The sequence below is a fragment of the Artibeus jamaicensis genome, unplaced genomic scaffold (assembly GCF_021234435.1).
Source record: "Artibeus jamaicensis isolate MK-2021 breed Jamaican fruit bat unplaced genomic scaffold, CSHL_Jam_final contig_391, whole genome shotgun sequence".
Taxonomy (NCBI): Eukaryota; Metazoa; Chordata; class Mammalia; order Chiroptera; family Phyllostomidae; genus Artibeus; species Artibeus jamaicensis.
This window is the reverse complement of record NW_026521814.1, coordinates 10,647,488-10,666,465: the sequence shown is the minus strand read 5'-3', so window position 1 is coordinate 10,666,465 and position 18,978 is coordinate 10,647,488. Positions and strand designations below refer to the sequence as shown.

General features: G+C 39.0%; 1 protein-coding gene across 14 annotated transcripts in view; it reads right to left on the bottom strand.

Annotated features, from left to right (window-relative positions):
- Positions 1–18,978, bottom strand: part of RAPGEF4 (Rap guanine nucleotide exchange factor 4) — a 286,117-nt gene that overhangs the window by 157,253 nt on the left and 109,886 nt on the right. For 2 of the 14 annotated variants that reach the window (XM_053665191.1, XM_053665190.1), the window contains exon 1: positions 6,174–6,346. The exons of the other annotated variants lie outside the window; for them this stretch is intronic. Coding sequence is in view for 1 of the 2 variants with exons in the window: in XM_053665190.1 (XP_053521165.1) it covers positions 6,174–6,187 (14 nt within the window). In the remaining variant the exon portion in view is untranslated. Of the gene's footprint in view, positions 1–6,173; positions 6,347–18,978 lie in introns of those variants that run through there. 14 annotated transcript variants of the gene reach the window in all.

Here is an 18,978-nt window from a genome sequence, read left to right as displayed (position 1 = left end):
AACCCCATCAGGTCACTCTTATTTATACACAATTAAACCTTGCTTAGTTGTCTGGTTCCCAAGAGGACAGCATACTGGGAAAGGACATTATAAAGGTAGGAGAAGGTACCAAAAGCCGGCCACTGGGAGTCATCAGAGTTGACAGCTGATTGTTTGGGGAAGTCGGGAGGAAGGCACGGAAAAGCAGAACCGTGGGGGAACATGGCCACAGCACACACCTCCACAGGCTCGGGCGGTACTGCTGTGCTACGCGTGGGACAATAATGAAGGCTCTTGATAATGTCCCCGAGTTAAAGATTAAGATACTCATTATATTGTTTCAGTAAATAGAATCCATTTTTTAAAGATTCATTTCAAAATTAGTTAAGTAGGAAACACTGTGGTGTTTAAAGAGGTATTCAGAAAATTTGAACAACTAGAACAGCACTAGGTTCTTGAGGGTTCTAGGCAATAATTGCTAATAGTAAACAATGAATGAACTTGTCTCTATGCCAGATCCTGCTATTAAAGCTTTGCATTAATTATCTCACTGCATCCTAACAATCAATCCCTGAGGTAGACAATTTTGGTATCTTGACTTTATAGGCAAGGAAACTGAGACACAGGGAGTTGAAAGGACTTGCCCAAGTCACCAGCTAGTAAGTGAAGGTGTCAGGATTTGAACATAGGCTGTTCACTCCAAAGCCAAAACACAGACCTGGGTGGTCTTACAGCTAACATTTAACTGTACCAGTTTTTAACTGTGGTGCTTCTGGGTCTTTCTCTTACATCTAACAACAGCAAACCTCAGTTTTCAGAAGGGCCTTTATAAAGCAGTTGTTAGGAGTTCTGACTTTGCACCATTCATTCAACAGTCATTTCTTGAGCATCAGCTGTGTGGCAGGCACTGCATGGGTGCTGGGGATACAGAGATGAAGAAGACATGACCCCGCCCTGAAGTAGCTAACAGGGTAGATGAGGCCGACACATGAACGATCAATCACTATACAATTACCTTAGGGAAGCAGCCCTGGTGTAAGAAGATGCAACGGCATGCCTAGTGGTTAGGACCTGGAGAAGCACTTCACAGGGTGTGAGCGCCAGTAAAACTAACACTAGCCCTCACCCCTGAGCCTCCCTAAATCTCCTTGATTCACCGGAGCTCTGGGGGCAGCAGGGAGGGATGTGGACCTGAGCAGTAATCTGTTTACCCATCTTTAATGAGGGACTCTCTAATGCCAGTCACCAAGTGGGTGTGACAGTCCTCCGCTCTCTTCCACCTGCTGGTGACTGGCTGCCTGGCCAGTCACATATAACACCCCCCTCATCTGCAGGCCATGCAGGTATGTTTTTTGAAAAGTGCATGGAAAAAACCTCTCTCCTGCTTCACTATATAAATAGACCAACCACTACCAAAATAAAGAAGAAACACTTCCATTACGCCCACCTTTGGTTTCCTGAACAGTCTCTTCGGGAAACAATTCAGTATGCTTTTCCCGGAAAACTTAGTTGCAACTCTCCTATTTTTATATATGTTTAATGAATTACAAAAGTAATACATTCTCATTATGAAAATCAAAAGGTCAGAGGTATGCAGAGTAAAAAGTAAGAGTTCCACTTTACCTCCTCTCCCAACTCCTCTCCCCTCTCCACTCTTAATAGTTTGTTATATGTAATTACAGAACTTTGTACATTTACCTACATATCTAAGTATTTAGTTTCATTTTTTAAGTAAATGGGATCATATAAGTGTGTATCATCTTGTGGCTCCTTATTTTTTAATTAGCAATATGGCTTGGTGATTTTTCCATATCACTACAGAAGGATTTCCTTTAGCTTTTTAAAAAAAAATCTTCACCCCAGGATATATTTACTGATTTTTTGAAGAGAGAAGAAGGGAGACAGAGAGAGAGACATTCATCGAAGGGAGAGAGAAACACTGATCAATTATTGCCCATAAGTACCCTGACCGGAGATCGACCGGAGTTTGAACCCACATACCTAGGTATGTGCCCTGACTGGGAATCAGACCCTCAACCTTTTGGTGTCTAGGACAATGGTCCAGCCAACTGAGCCATCTGGCTATGGCTCCCCTGGCTTTTGAAAGAGCTCCATAGTATTTCAAGTTATGGATGAATTATAATTCACTTAACCAGTCCTCTACTAGTGGACATTTAGAGTTTTCCCAAAGATTTCCCATTATAAACAACACTGAAAAGAAAATTCTGACACATATATCTTTGTGAACATGTGAAAGTATTTTGGAGAATAAAAATATAGGCCTGGAAATATTTGGCCCGAATCATTTGTGCATTTTAAATTTTCACACATACTTCCAAGTCAGCTGCAAAATGTGATTCATATTTACACTCCCACCAATAGGGGATGAGAATAATCTGTCTCCCCATGGCCTCCTTAACACTTGGCATTTATCGATTATTTCCCTTTTTGCAAATCTGATGAATAAAGGCAGCATATTTAATTGCTGTTTTATGTTTTTCTGACTACTAGTGATGTTTACAAATTTCCTGTCCATTTCTACTTCTTCTTTTGTGAATTACCTGTACAGAGTCTACCAACTTTCCCAGCTAGTGGTCTTGCCTTGTTCATTGATGAGATACTTGATTTCTTTATGTTAGATGGGAATGTCATGTGGAAGACTTCTCATGCAGGGAGGCAAACATGGCTGCCAAGCACAGGAACAACTGCACCAGTCTGGAGAGTTGCCCTGGGCCCCAGCTGTGGTTCTACTCTTTCCTGAAAATGGACAGACTAGAAACAGGTGCACACGGAATTATTCTGGACACAACCTCGCGTGCACATTAAAATGTCTTCAGGTATGAAAAAAGGTGAAAATGTGAAGGGGTCTTTCAGCAACTACTTGGCATCACTTTGCAGGTGCCCGGGACAGAGCAAAACGACTTGGGGAGAAAACCTTGTCCATAGACAAGAAGGTTGGGGAAGGACCTAGACAAAAATGATGGAGGAAAAATTACCACGGCAGCACTTTCCCATCTCTAGCTCTGTGCTAACCTCCTCTCAACCCTTCGGCTTTGTTTTTCCCACAAGGTGGGTGTAAAATTAATTCACTGAAGTGCGAATTCTAATGCAAAGAGCACCAACTTCAGTAATTTGTTCTAATAGATTCAAAGCCTGACTCCCACAGCAAATTAGTAATGCCGGCTGAGTCATGGAAGGGTCACAGACAAAGTTTCTTAGAGTCTATTTGCCTCTATTTTTAGGAGTCATCTTAGAGAGAGAGAACAAAACACAATGAGGACGTATTCGTATTGCAGACTCTTAGTATGTAAGGGACCACGCAGCACCACCTTTTCCAGTTAGGAGATCCACTGCTCTCTCAAGGCAGAAGGTCCCTCATGTCTAATTCTCTTCAGGGGCTTCTAAAGAGCAGTAATGAAGAAAGGGCTTCAGGCCAGCGCCTGGCTGGGTGCTTCCCAGGGGGCAGGCAGCCAGGGCAGAAGAGAGAGGTCTTTTATCTAAGAGGTCAATCCAGGTTGTGTGAGGTGGAAAAAGAAGCCTGCAAGAGCAAGCAAGCCTAGGCTGGATCAGGGAGCAGCTCACTATCCAAAACCTCAATGGCAAAAAAAAAAAAAGGAAATCTTTGTATAAATCATTGCATTTGAATATATCTTCTTTATTGTGCTAAGTGATTACATGTTATTGTTGGGTTAGGAAAGAGGATAGCAGCTGAGGGGCCAAGGAAGAAAACCTGGAGCTGTTCTGATATTTTCTACAAAATACAGCCTCAAGACTAAGCCAAGGTGGTAATGAATGTGACAGTCAAGATGGCATGGCTTCCAAAGTATTCCCTAGTAAATTCTCTTATATTTTCATTGTAATCTTAAATGCACATGTATGCACATACACATAGCATCCCTCTGAATCAAGTTTTCAGTAGGAAACATGAGAATATTCAAGACAAGATGAAATAAAATGAATCTTGGAAAAGGTTCTTAAAATTTCCCCAGTGCCTGGTCTTCAATATTAGCCATCTTCCTTTTATCTGGCGACACTGAGTATGAAATCACAGTCACACTGTGTTCACTGTGAAAAAATTATTGGGCTTGGTATTCAAAGATATACACTCTGTCCTCTAAAGTAGCATATAAAGAGCCCAATTACCTCGCCTGAGCTGGTGGTGTATTATAACAATCAATTGCATTTGACTAATGCACACCAGTAACAGGCATTCAATAGATGTGTTCCAGTCAGTCTGATCTGTTCAGACAAGACCTGAGTGAGGTGGGGTTTGCAACATCACTGCTGCTTGTGAGGCTGGAAGGAAAAGCAAGTATTTGCTCAGCTTTCCGTCCTCTCAGACAAGATTTCAAGACCACGACATCTAACACACGGTGAAGGGAGGGCACATTTGGGGAAACAACAGCTTTTACGAGTGTGTACAGGACGGCATGACTGCACCAGAACGCGCATAAATATTAAACAGTATGTGCAGCCAGACCTCGGCAACCAGCAGGCTATCCAGTTGGCTTGAAAAATTCCTTCTCCTAAAAATTGTATTACAAAAATAGGCATAACAGTGCTGCTAGATTATTCACCAGAAGTCGTATATTGTTTAAAAAGAATAATAATGTTGCACATATACGCTTCCAAAGAGTTTCATTTTACCAGATGCTAAAAATACCAGTAAAAACTATTAATAATTAACAAATGCACTTAATAGAAAAAATAAGGTTGAAACAATATGGTAACCTATACATTTAAAGAGAAATAGTTGAATTTGGTAGAGAATGAAGCAAATTGGAACTGAGATACAATTTTGAAACTAATATAGGTACTTTATTTCTCCAGTTTTCTCAGAATTTAGATTTATTTTAGATAGAAAAGTTCTATTGTTATGATATATTAATACAATAACATGAGAAGAATGCTGGACCCAGTCAGTATTAGAAGAAGACTTGAGCCTGAGCTCTGCTACTTCCATGCTGTGTGACCTGAAGCGATTTGATTTACCTCTCTGAGCCTCAGTTTCTTTATTCATCAAATCATAAACAGGACAAAAACAACTGCCACCCAGCACTATTGGAAGGATTAAACAGCCAAGTAAGAGTAAATTGGAAAGTATCTAGGATATCCTAGCTTTTCAATATATGTTTTTTTTAACTTAAAGTATTTACTCTATTTTAATGCATAGTTGCCTTGACTGTTCATTCGCTTATTTCAAAAATGCCATCATCTCAAAATATTGTTACATCTCCCCTCCAGAATCACCTTCAGTGCCCAAAACTATTAATTTCCTCTCTGTCAAAATGTATAATATCCCTTTTAACGAGGTCTAGGAAATGGGGACCTTCTTTCCATTTTACAATCAAAAGCACAGACACAGAGGGTTAAATGATTTACTCAAGGACATAAAATGGGTCAGAAGCTGAGACAAATCACTGACAGTTGGAGTCTCGTGCTCCACTACACCCCACCTGACCCTGGGCTCTGTGAGGCATTTCTCTGAGTTCCCGAGAAGAAATTCCCTGATTGCCACATTCCACGGGCATCAGCTCTCTCGTCAGCAGACAGCACGCCCATGCCCATCGAAAACTGTCGAGAGCCTCTCAGCTCAAAAACTGGGGAAAATGGAAGGCCAGTGAATTTCCAAAGTTTCCCTTCTGAGCAACATCATGAACCCATTGTGAAGTCACCAGAATAAGAAAGTCTTGATGTTCACGCCTCTCGTCCCTGCATGATTAGTGGAGTTTCAGATGCTACACAGTCTGGTTGGATAATGGCAAAGCCCTACAGGGAGAAGTAACTTGTCCCTTTTCCCTCTAGTAAACATAGGTGACTGGGAATTAAAAGCAGTGGGGCATTAGAAAAGGCCACATTTGAGGTTTTCTGAATCTTAAAATAGACAAGTAAGTTTAGTTTTCTTAATTCTAACAGAAATAAATACCAAATGTTGAAACGGAGTTAAAGGTGCTATGCCTCTTTTCAAAACATTCAAAAGTTTTGATCAAAACCTATTCTCAAGCTATTTGATCAAAACTTGATTCTAGTAGTATAATCCCTTGTCTATACATAGGTAGATGGCTTGACATAGGATTTTTTATAAATTCAAATCTTAACTTATAGATAGGATGAAATTAAAGTTATTTTTAGGATTAGATAGGATAAAAGTTATTTTAAGAATAAGAAACAGGCATAAAGAGAAATAATCTCACCCCGCTATATCCATGTACACAGCAGCAAACCGCAGGTGATGTTCGCGGTCATTCTAAGACACTCCACAGCAACCGAAATGAGCCATTACCACCTAAAATTAATTACATGGGTTTCAGAACTTTCTTCTGGAAGCCATAGCCCCATCCTGGGGCTTGTCTGCTAGGTTGTGGCCTCTCAAAAACAGGAACAGGAAAACAAATCCTGACATAAACCAATACAGGCTACAGCTGCTTAACAGGGATAAGAAGCTTAAAGGTTGAGCTGGCATTTTCCCCTCTCCCATGAAACATAAAAGTCTCCACAAGTTACATTAGACCCTCACTCCACAGAAAGACATGATGGACAGCCTCTCAAATCTACCAGTTGGCCTGGCAATATATATCATGTATTTTAGGTGTATAAGATATGCATATATCTTATGTATATATCACATACATATGATATATGCATATCATATGTATGCACATACAGCAAGCAGTTCAGTGGATACCCTAAATTCCCCAGCTGGGCAAGCTGCAGGCAAAGCAGCAGTAGCTGTATAGTGGTGACAATAGCAGAGGAAGGTGAGGTCTGCAGGGAGGGAAGTGCGACTGAGGAGTGAGGAAGAATATGGGCACTGCAGCATCCAGGGTAATACAGTTGCCAGCACGGCTCCTAGTTTGAGCTGAACACTCCTTCAGTGCCCCAGCTATTAAGCACCTACAAATTCTATTGCATTGTTCCCACAAAGAGTGTCAGTATCTGCAGTTCAGGTAAAAACACTTTTTTACATGTATATTTCGTATTTTACATTATCTGAGGTCAGATTTCTAGATGTGAATTTTAGATATCAGATAAATCACTACCTCCAGATATCTACGTCAGACTAAGCAGATAAACAAATGAACACCCACCCAATAACAGAAATATAATTACACTAGGCTAAATGTGTGAAATTGCTATTCTGTAGGTAAAAAGTGGTTGAGTATCAACAATTTGCATGGTGGAACTTAATTAAAAAATCACCAAAATGCAGTGAGAAGCTAAGCAGCTTAAAGACTGGACTGACAACCTGAAGCCTGAGTCAAGTAGTTTGAATATGCTTTCTGCCCCCACCTTCCACACTTAGCAACATGGGTGAAGATATCTAAATATCAGAAACACATTTTCCATGATTTTCAATACACAAAGTCTAGTATTAACTCTATTTAAGATGTTGTACTTCCTTTGCTTTCTATGATTTTTTTCAAAAAATGTAGGTATAAAATTACCCACAGGGAAAGAATTTTTTAACAATAACATCTTCAATATTTTGAGGGGGATTCAAGCTGGTGGAGGAGTAAGTGGAAGCTACACTAACGTCCTTCCAGGACCAATCTATTATTACAACTAAATTGTAGAGAAATCATCTGGAATAAACAACTGAACAACAGTGAGAGAGAAGTCTTATTATAACCACAGATTGAGAGAAGAAACCAGTTCACCACAATGTGACTGGTAGGGAGTGTGGAGGAAAAGTGAGAAGGGTGGCTAGGTTCTCCCAGGTGGTAGCTGAAGTCCTAGAGGAATATTTCAGTGGCGGGGGGGGGGTTCCCCCGAGAAGTGTGGGGTCTAAACCCCAAGCTGAGCTTCCTAGCCTATAGCACCAGAACCCAAAAGGGACCCCAATGATATCCAGCTGTGGAAAGTGGCAGGGTTTCTCTCTGCCAGGCACAGACAGCTGGAGTCACAGAGAGCCTATTAAAGGGCTAATGCATAAAATTTCATTTGCAGCCACTTACCATGGGCTCCAGCAGAGGGAAGGCAGAGTGGACTGGAGACATTTGAGGTGAGACTGGGGATGGTGGCTTTGGGAAGAGACTGAGGGAGCAGCCACCAGTATCCTGGTGCTAAGTGATCTCCCATACAGCAGGAGCCATCTTGCTCAGGCAGATCACTCCCCTCTGAGTGGCATCAGCCTGAGAGGGAAACATAGTTCCATCCACAGAAATTACTCTGCCACACCCTGTGGTGCTTAAGACAGGCTGCTGTTTACAGAGTGACCAGATTGACAACTGAAGGAGTTAGCCATAGACAGTGGATCACTGGTAGTCTTCAACAGGCTGCCTAAGGCCAGATTGCGACACCATCTGACATCACCAGAGGCAGATCCAGAAAATAAAAAACAGTGGCAAATACTAGATGCTATGAAGATGCATTCCACCATGGTCTTCATGATTCGAGGTTTTTTCTCTTTTGTAGCTTTTAAACATTCATTTCTTGTCTTTCAAGTTTGTGCATATTAAGTCACTAGATTTTATATTATAGTTTATTTCAAATCTCATATTTTTCTCCTCTCTTCTCTTACCCCCTTTTACCTTCTTCTTTCCTCTTTTATTTTGATTTAAATTTTTTTCTCTTGTTATGACTTGCTTTCATTCTGCACTCTTCTATTTCTCCCCACTCCAGTCTCTCAAAATCATTTTTCTTGTCATTGGTCTTGTCACATCCTTTTTCCTGATCTTAAAATACCCTTGTTCTCTCTCCACCATTATCAGTCTTTGCTTATTGATTGTGGATAGGTTGATTGTTGTTGCATTTCTCCAACTTTATCTCTATATCTTCACTAAATTGGTATTTCAAATTTCAAATTTTAGCATTCCCCTCTCCTACTCTAATCTGCCTCCCTCCTGCCATTTCTTTTTTTGTCTCAAATTTTAATTTTCCCCTGGTTTTCATTCCTCACTCCTAGTATTCCTTTTCCCTCTATCATCTTGAAATAACTTCCCTTTTCCCTAGATATCTCCTAAGCTTTTCCTTCTTTCTCTTTCCATCTTATCCCCATCCCACCTATAACTAATTTTAGCTCACTTGTTGTTGATAGAGCTGTGGTGGATGTTTTTCTCCTATTTGGTTCCTATTTATTTAGTTAGTTAATTATACTTTTCTTTAAAAAATATTTATTTATTTTTAAGAGAGAGGGAACAGAGGGAGAAAGAGAAATAGAGAAACATCAATGTGTGGTTGCCTCTCATATGTCCCTTACTGGGGATCTGGCCTGCAACCCAGGTATGTGCCCTAAACTAGGAATCAAACCAGTGACCCTTTGGTTCACAGGCTGGCACTCAATTCACTGAGCCACACCAGCCACGACTCTTTCTTTCTTTCACTATATTTTTTTTAATTTCTGTTTAAATCTAATAGTATATGCTTCCCTTCCCTTGCTCTATTATACCTTCTTCATTCCCTTTTTTATTTACAATGTAAATTTTATTTCTTTGTCTCTACACCTTACCCTGATTCCCTACTTTTATTATTGCTCCTCTACTAACCTCTCAAAATCACTTTCCATTCAGTTAGCCACCTCATATTTGTTTCTCCTTTCTTATAATAGTCTTAATCTCTTTACATTCTTATTAATAATGGCTCATTTGTTGTTGATAGTGTGATTGTGGGTGGGGGTTATTTTTGCAGGTATGGGTTTGTTTCCTGGGCTGTGTGGTTTTGTTCTGCCAGCACCTGCATAACAATATACACAACACAGTGGGTGGAGTGACTCTCAGTTAACCAGCTGGAGGGAAGGACCCACCAAAGTAAGACCCATTTATAATCAAAACCCAATTACATCCAGAGAACCAACATAAATGGAATAAAGGGCATCCCAAGAGCATAAAGTTCAGGAGATTAAGGAGACTGCACCACTGAATCTCACAGGCCTCCTACCATAGAAGTTCATACCACAAAGTCAGGTAGCCAAAATAGATCAATTTAAGAAGCAGAAGCAAACAAGAAGAGTCTCACAAATAATGAGAACACAAAGAAACAATTCCAAATCAAAACAAAAGGAGGAATCATCAGAAAGAGTGAAAAATAAAATAGGGGCAAGTAAACGATCAGATATTGAGTTCAAACCAATGGTTATAAGGAAGTTCAATGAGCTCAGTGAGAAATACACAGAACTACAAAGAAGCTACAGGGAACTTAACTGTGCACTGCATCCGCATGAAAAAATACATAGAAACTATCAATAATAACCAGGAGGGAATGAAGAATACAATTTCTGAATCAAAGAACACAATAGAAGGAACTAAAAGCAGGCTACATGAAGCAGAGGATCTAATCAGCAATGTGGAGGACGACATAAAAAAAATTCCCAGACAGAGCAAGAAAATGAAAAAAGACTCAAAAAGAATGAAGAAGGTTTAAGGGAGCTACAGGACAACATGAAATGTAATAATATCTGTATCAGAGGAATACCAGAAGCAGAAGAGGAGGAGCAAGGGATAGAAAATGTGTATGAAAAATTAATGACAGAAAACTTCCCTAACTTGATGAGAGAAAAAGGCACGCAAGTCCGAGAAGTACAGAGGGTCCAAATCGAGATGAATCCAAGAAGGCTCACTCCAAGACACATCATAATAAAAATGGCAAAATTTAAAGACAGAGATAATCTTAAAGGCAGCAAGGGAGTAATGTCTAAAAACAGCTAGTAGTGTTCCAGGGAGCCCTTATAAGGCTGTCAGCTGATTACTCCACAGAAACACTACAAAACAGAAGGGAATGGCAAGAAATCTTCCAAGTAATGAAAAGCAAAGGCCTGTAACTAAGATTACTGTACCCAGCAAGACTCTCATTTAAAATAGAAGACAAAATAAGGAGCTTCCCAGACAAAAAAGAAAAAAAGGCTAAAAGAACACATGTCCACCCAACCAGCACTGCAAGAGATGCTAAAGGGACTGCTTTAAGGAGATTAAGAAAAAGAGAAAGTGAAAGAGAGAGCCCTGGGATGGTGTGGTTCAGTGGATTGAGTGCCAGCCTGCAAATCAAAGAGTCATAGGTTTGAGTCACAATTAGGGCACATGCCTGGGTTGCCAACAAGGTCCCCAGTACAGAGCACATGAGAGACAACCACACATTGATGTTTCTTTCCCTCTCTTTCTCCTTACCTTCCCCTCTTTCTAAAAATAAATAAAATCTTTAAAAAGAGAGAGGGGGGACACAAGTACAAAGGAAAAAATGGCAATGAATAAGAACCTATCAACAATAACTTTAAATGTAACTGAATTAAATGCTCCAATCAAAACACATAGGGTAGCTGAATGGATAAGAAAACATGACCTGCATACATGCTGTCTATAAGAGACCCACCTCAAAACAAAAAATCTACAGAAACTGAAAGTGAAGGGATGGGAAAAAGAATATTCCAAGCAAACAGACATGAGAAATAAAGCAGGGGTAGCAATACTTATACCAGACAAAATAGATTTTAAAACAAAGGCCATAAAAATAGACAAAGGAGGACACTATATAATACTGAAGGGAACATTTCATTGAGAAGATATAACCCTTGTAAACATACATGCACACAACATAAAAGCAACAAAATATAGGGTCCAAAATGTTATATGGTGTGCTTGAGTGTGACATTGTTATGTTACAGAATTACATGCTTATGATTTTGTAATAAAAATTTTTATAATAAAAAAAGGGGTGTCATTTGTGCTGGACTTGGTATATAAGGAAAATCTTGGAGGACTTCAAGAAAAATATTGACAGCAACATACTCATAGTAGGGGATTTTAACACCCCATTGTCAACAATGGATAGATCTCCCAAGCAAAGAATCAACAAGGATATTGTGGCATTGAACAACGCTCTAGATCAAATGGATTTAATTGATATATACAGAAACTTTCACCCCAAAGAAGCAAAATATACATTCTTTTCAAATGCACATGAAACATTTTCAAAGACAGACCACATGATAGGACACAAAACAAGCCTCAACAAATTCAAGAAAATTTAAACATATCAAGCATCTTCTTGGATTACACTGGCTTGAAACAGGAAACCAACCTCAAGGAAAAAACTCAAAAACATTTGAATTCATGGAGACTGAAAAACATGCTATTAAATAATGAACAGATTAACAATGAGATCAAGGAATAAGTCAGAAAGTTTATGGAAACAAATGAAAATAAACACACAACAGAGCAAAACCTATGGGACACAGTGAAGGCAGTCCTGGGAGGGAATTTTATAGCAATACAGGCTTACCTTAAAAAGATAGAAAAATTTCAAATAAATGAAATTTATTTATATCTATAAGAACTAGAGGAAAAACAACAAATAAAGCCCAGAGTGAGTAGAAAGAAGGAAATAATCAAGATCAGAGCATAATTAAATGGCATAGAAATGAAAAGAACAATTCAAAAGATCAATAAATCCAGGAGTAGGTTATTTGAAAAGATAAACAAAATTGACAAGCCTTTAACCAGACTCACTAAGAGAAAAAGAGAGAGGACCCAAATAAATAAAATCAGAAATGAAAGAGGAGATATTACAACTGATACTACAGAAATACAAAAGACTGTGAGATTACTATGAACAAATATATGTCAAGAAATTTGACACCTAGGCAAAATGGACAAATTTCTAAAAACATACAATCTTCCAAAACTAAATCAAGAAGAAGCAGAAAGCCTGAATGGACCAATGACATTTAATGAAATTGAAGCAGTAATTAAAAAATTCCCAGCACACAAAAGCCCTGGGCCAGATAGCTTCACAGGTGAATTTTACCGAACTTTTAGGGAAGAGCTAACTTCTATCCTTCTAAAACTATTCCAAAAAATTCAAGAAGGGGGAATACTCCAAAAGTCTTTTAATGAGGCCAGTAATATCTTAATTCCAAAACCAGGTAAAGACACAACAAAGAAAGAAAACTACTGGCAATATTGCTGATGAACATATATGCTAAAATATTCAACAAAATATTGACAAATTGGATCCAGCAAAACATTAAAAAGATCATACACCATGATCAAGTGGGATTCATTCCAGGGATGCAAGGATGGCATAATATTTGCAAATCAATAAACATAATACACAACATAAACAAAATGAAAGACAAAAATCACATGATCATAACAATAGATGCTGAAAAAGCATTTAATAAAATATAGTACCCATTTATGATAGAAACACTCAGCAAAGTGAAAATGGAAAAAGCATACCTCAACATAATAAAGACCATATACAAGAAACCTACAGCCAACATCATACTCAACTGGAGAAAACTAAAACCTTTCCCCCTAAAATGAGGAAAAAGACAAGGATATCTGCCTTTACCAGTTTAATTCAACTTAGTATTGGAAGTTCTGGCCACAGCAATCAGACAAGAAAAAGAAATAAGGGGCATACAAATCGGAAAGAAAAAAGTAAAATTGTTATTTTTTTGCAGATGGCATGATGGGTGCATTGAAAAACCATATAAGCTCCACCAAAAAACTACTTGACCTAATAAGTGAATATGGCAAAATAGGAAGATACAAAGTCAATATTCAGAAATCAAAGGCATTTTTATACACCAATAATAAAATATCAGAAACAGAAACTAGAAAAAAATTCCATTTACTATAGCAACAGGAAAAATAAAGTACTTAGTAATAAACTTAACAAAGGAGACAAAAGGCCTATACTCAGAAAACTACAGAACACTGAAGAAAGAAATTAAGGAAGATACAAAAATTGGAAGCATATACAGTGTTTATGGATTGGAAGAATCAACATCATTAAAATGTCCATACAACCCAAGGCAATTTATAGATTCAATGCACTCCCTAATAAAATACCAATAACATATTTCACAGATTTAGAACAAATATTTCCAAAATTTATATGGAACCAAAAAAGACCCCAAATAGCTCCCACGATCTTGAAAGAACAAAGTAGGAGAGTCATAATACCTGATACCAAACTATACTGCAAGGCCACTGTGATCAGGACAGTCTGGTAGTGGCATAAGAACAGACATAGATCAATGGAACAGAATAAAGAGCCCAGAAACCCATAGCTCTATGGTCAATTAATATTTGATAAAGGGGGCAGAAGCATAAAATGGAGTAAAAATAGCCTCTTTAACAAATGGTGCTAAGAGACCTGGAATAGTACATGCAAAAAAGTGAAACTAGACCACCAACTTACATCTTACACCAGAATAAACTCAAAATGGGTAAAAAACCTAAACATAATCTGTGACGCCATAAAAGTCCTAGAGGAAACATCCCATACAGCAATATTTTTACCAATGCATTCTGTAGGGCAAAGGAAATAAGAATAAACAAACAGGACTTCATCAAATTTAAAAGCTTCTGCACAGCTAAAGAATATATGAGCAAAATGAAAAGGCAATCAACTATATGGGAAAACATATTTGCCAACGAGACTTCAGACAAGGGTTTTATCTCCAACCCCATATAAAGAACTCGTATGACTCAATGCCAGGAAGACAAATAATCCAATTAAAAATGGACAAAGGACCTGGATGGACACTTCTACAATGAAGACATACAGAGGGCCCATAGAAATATGAAAAAATGCTCAGCATCACTAGCCATCAGACAGATTCAAATTAAAACCACAATGAGACACCACTTCACACTGGTCAGAACGGCCATCATAAACAAATCATCAAACACTAAGTGCCATTGAGGTTGTGGAGAAAAGGGAACCCTAGTACATTTTCGGTGGGAATGTAGACTGGTGCTGCCACTATTGAAAACAGTATGTAATTTCCTCAAAAAATTAAAAATGGAACTGCCTTTTGACACAGTGATTCCACAGCTGGGATTATACCTAAGAACTCTGGAACACCAATTCAAAAGAACCTATGCACCCCTATATTCATAGCAGCATTATTTACAATAGCCAAGTGCTGGAAACAGCCTAAGTGGCCATCAGTAAATGAGTGGATAAAAAAACTGTGGTACGTTTACACAATGGAATACTACACAGCAGAAAAAAAGAAGGGACTCCTACCTTTCACAACAGCATGGATGGAACTGGAGAGTATTAAGCTAAGTGAAATAAGCCAGGCAGTGAAAGATAAATACCATATGATCTCACCAATAACAGGAACCTAACAAAGGAAACAAAAAATCAGCAAAATAGAACCAGAAGCAAGGAAACAAAGAACAAACTGACAGACACCAGAGGGAAGGGAGGAGGTGGAAAAGGAAGGTAAGATGGGCCCGGTTAAAGAATAAGTATAAATGGTCCATGGACATGGACAACAGGGTGGGGACTGACTGTGGGAGCAGGGTGGTGTTGGGGACGACAGCAGGGGAGAGCAACAGGGGGAACTGAGATGACTGTAACAGAACCACCACAAAAAAAAAATAAATCTTCAATATTTTTATTTGAGAAGTTCAAAGTCATACATATTAGTTTATTTTCTTTTTTAAAATGGGTTGCTATTCAATAAGAAAATACATAAGAACTTATCAAGGTTTTAGACTTGGTTTCATTTTTTTTCCATGATAAACTTTTTATTTGAATAGAACTTAATTGTTTAGAAAGAATTTTCCCCTGTTATCTTCTTTGGGCCCCTGAAAACTCCACAAGGTAAGTATTAGTATTTACACTTTACAGAAAAGGAAATGAATCATTCTAAAGATTCACTTAGAGGGGAAGAAAATATGTTTTGTTTTTTTAACTTAACCTTTGGATTCTGATCAAGATTCTGGTTGGCTTCAGATTCTGGACCCCAGCACTTACTAAGCACTTACGAAATGCCAGGCCCTTGCTTGGGAGTTTGTCCTTGAGTTACTTTTCATCTTTTGGAAAACACTTTAGCAGGAAGTGAAGCCTTTCGAAAGTATGAAAAAGCTTAGGACTCATGGTACTCTTTTAAGTCAAAAGTAGATACCTCTGCTTTTAGAAAATATTGTCAGAAGAACTGTTCCTCTTCATGTAGAGTGCTCCACTTAAGTTCTTCCATGTGTCCTTCATGTTAAAGAATGAGAAACAAGGAGGCGATCTAGGTTGTGTCGCTTAAATGTCCTTATGTAGCCCCAAGTTGAGGAAGCATGTAGGAGAGTTTATAAAGGATCAAAAATTTTCTGCTCCCTCTACAGTATATGACTGAAACAAAGAAAACCTCAGCTTTCCACAAAAGCTACAGACAATATAAAGTGCCAATACTGAGCTCTTTTGTTCATGAAAGTGCCTTTTGAAGAGACTTTGTTGGATGTACACTTTAACATCATGAGAAATAAATCTGGCTCTGCTCTAAACATTGTGCCTAGAAAAATGTCTGGCATACAGTGGGAGTCAATAAACAAATGAAAACAAGCAAATGAATGAAACGTAAAGGAACACCAGTAACTGAAGCCAATCCTCCAAGGATTGAGGATCATGTCAAAGAAAAAGATTCTATAACCCTTCCTCACACCTGAAAGAAATTACTGGGCTAATATTATGAGCTGGGGGATGCTGTTTGTTATGCCTCATAAAGGACAAAGTTAATTGAAGATCTTAGTTTTATGCTATGAACTGCAGTTGATTAGGGGCAGGATAGCGTAGCCTCTGTTTATTCCCACTTCAGACCAGCTTTCAACTGTTGCATGGATTCAGCCATAAGGTTCTCCAGCCATCTACCATCCAATTTCTGAACAAACATCAGAAACTCCTGTGGAGGATCACAGTGAGTTCTAAAAGCGAAATGACATATGTGAATGATTCTAGCATTGTTCACATTTCCAGGAGAACTGCCATCCTTACCAGTGGCCTAGAGTGGGCTGAATACCACAGGACTCATTTTGCAACCTTGCAACATTTTGCCGGCCAGCATTAAGTGATGGAGGCAAGTTGCCTGTCTTTGTAGTTCCACATGTCACTCCACTCACTGCAGAGGAGCTGAGGGTGCTGATGCATCTGCCCTGACACTAGTGTTTTGGGAAGGCCACAGCAATAGAGCTTTCCTTCTGCTCTGCTCCAAATGTGACTTCATAGAAACTCAGAATTGTTCCATCACTGAGTTTTCAAATTTCAGGCCTTTTTCAAAAAGAGTTCAAAGCACTTCCTACGTTCTCCTTTTAGAAGAGGCAAAACTGCAGAACCTTAGTAAAGAAGACACTGAAACTACAACTCAGTCCTCTGAATTAACAAAAAAAAACCCTTCAAACAGCTGCCTCCCTTGTTTGGGTCTCCGCGCAAGAGGTACTTTTTAAAAAACCCTTACTTAAGGGTGCATTGATTTTTTTTTAGAGTGAGAGAAATAGAGAGACAGAAAATCAATATAAACAAGAAACATCAATGGGTTGACTCCCATATATGTTCTGACCAGGGACCGAACCCACAGCCTAGGTGTGTGTCCTGACCAAGAATGTAGCCCTCAAACTTTCAGTGCACAGGAGGACATGCCAGCCAACCAAACCACACCGGCCAGGGCGAGAGGCACTTTTATAGAAGGCACGAGCACAATTAACAGGAGAAAATCATACATGAGGCTCTTTTCCCCCTCCAGAGGTCCCGTCCCCTCTGTCTGCCCCCGTTTTCTCTTACTGAAACTTGGAGTAAAAAAGGAGAGGTGGTCTGTGCCTCGAAAGAACATGCTATTGTGCAGTCAACTCTAATTCCACAAAATGAAATATAAGACGGTATTTTCTAGAAGCACTGGGGTTTCAAAACACATTTTGAGTTCTCTATGGACTGCAAATGAACCTTGACGCAAAGGCCTTCCTTTCAGTTAAGCACCATCATTAAGGATAGGAGTTGTGTGAGTAATATTGATCAAAAAACATTTAATTCATGCTTTTATTATTCCAGAGGTCGATTACTGGGAAGCTGTTTTGTTAGATGGTCCAGTAATCTGCTCATCAGATTCCAGTCTGTCCAGAGTGCAACTGCGTGCCCAGAGAGGGGCCCAACACCGGGAGCGGGTCGCACCTCCTCCAGTTTCCCTGTCATTGATGAACAGTTAAAATTTGGATTACCTTAGGTATGACACAACTAGAATATGTAAAACATACTTCACTTTCTTGTATTCTGGAAAGTTCAAAAATAGCCTATATGCTTCAACAAAAAATGGTTTTAAGGATGTTAATTAAGCAATGCATACATTTATTTGTCGGCCCCAAATCACTAGACTTCTTCCATGTCACTGAGACCTTTCCAAAATGCAGTCTGGGCTTGAAGGTTCAAAACAATTTCTTAAATGTTACCCCCCTCACCTTTATAGATTGGCCTGGATGAACATTTGTTTGTCCTATTTAATCAGGATGAAACTGGGCAAGACTAACAGGTTTAGTTCTTTTTTACCACAATTTATTATAAAGACCTGACAAATAGTCATACGCTCAGTCATTTTCACTCATGAAATGCTGAAAAATTAGAAATGTCTAATAATTTCTGTCTAGGTACATTTCAGATGACCAGAGATCTGTTTCAATAAGCAAAGAGGTTACGTTGGACCTTCACATTTAGGTTCAAGAGTCTTCTCTTAGGTGATTTCTCAGACCACAGGCAAGAATAACTCATTTACCTTTTACTATGCCCCTCCTCCCACCCCTTGCCTCAGGATCATTCAATTACCCCAAGGACATGAAAAGACCTGAAGGAAACTAACCAGCTTTGGAACAGAAAAGGCTTCTGAGTTCCAAGACTTTGGTTTTATTAGGACAAGTTCATACTACAAACAACGGAGTAAGGAAGAATGTAAAAAGATTTGAGTTAGCATTTCAGCCCTGAGAGATAAAATACAACAGAATTGGTAGTGTGTGTAGTGGGGGCAGCATGTTGAGGGAGGTTTTTCAGGAGAGGAGGGCAATTCGGCAAACTTGGAGAAGTTCAGCTATAAATGGAGAGGAAAAGCTGTGTGATAAACATGGGCAAGATAAAGGTTTTATTTCGTCCTTTTTTTTTTTTTTTAAGATTGGAGTGGCTGGAGATCATGTGCACTCTGACGGAAAAGACCCACCCATTAGAGATGCAAAGTTGAAAGACAGAGGAAATTATGCATAAAGCAAGCACCACAAGAATATGGGACTGAATGGGTACAGAGCA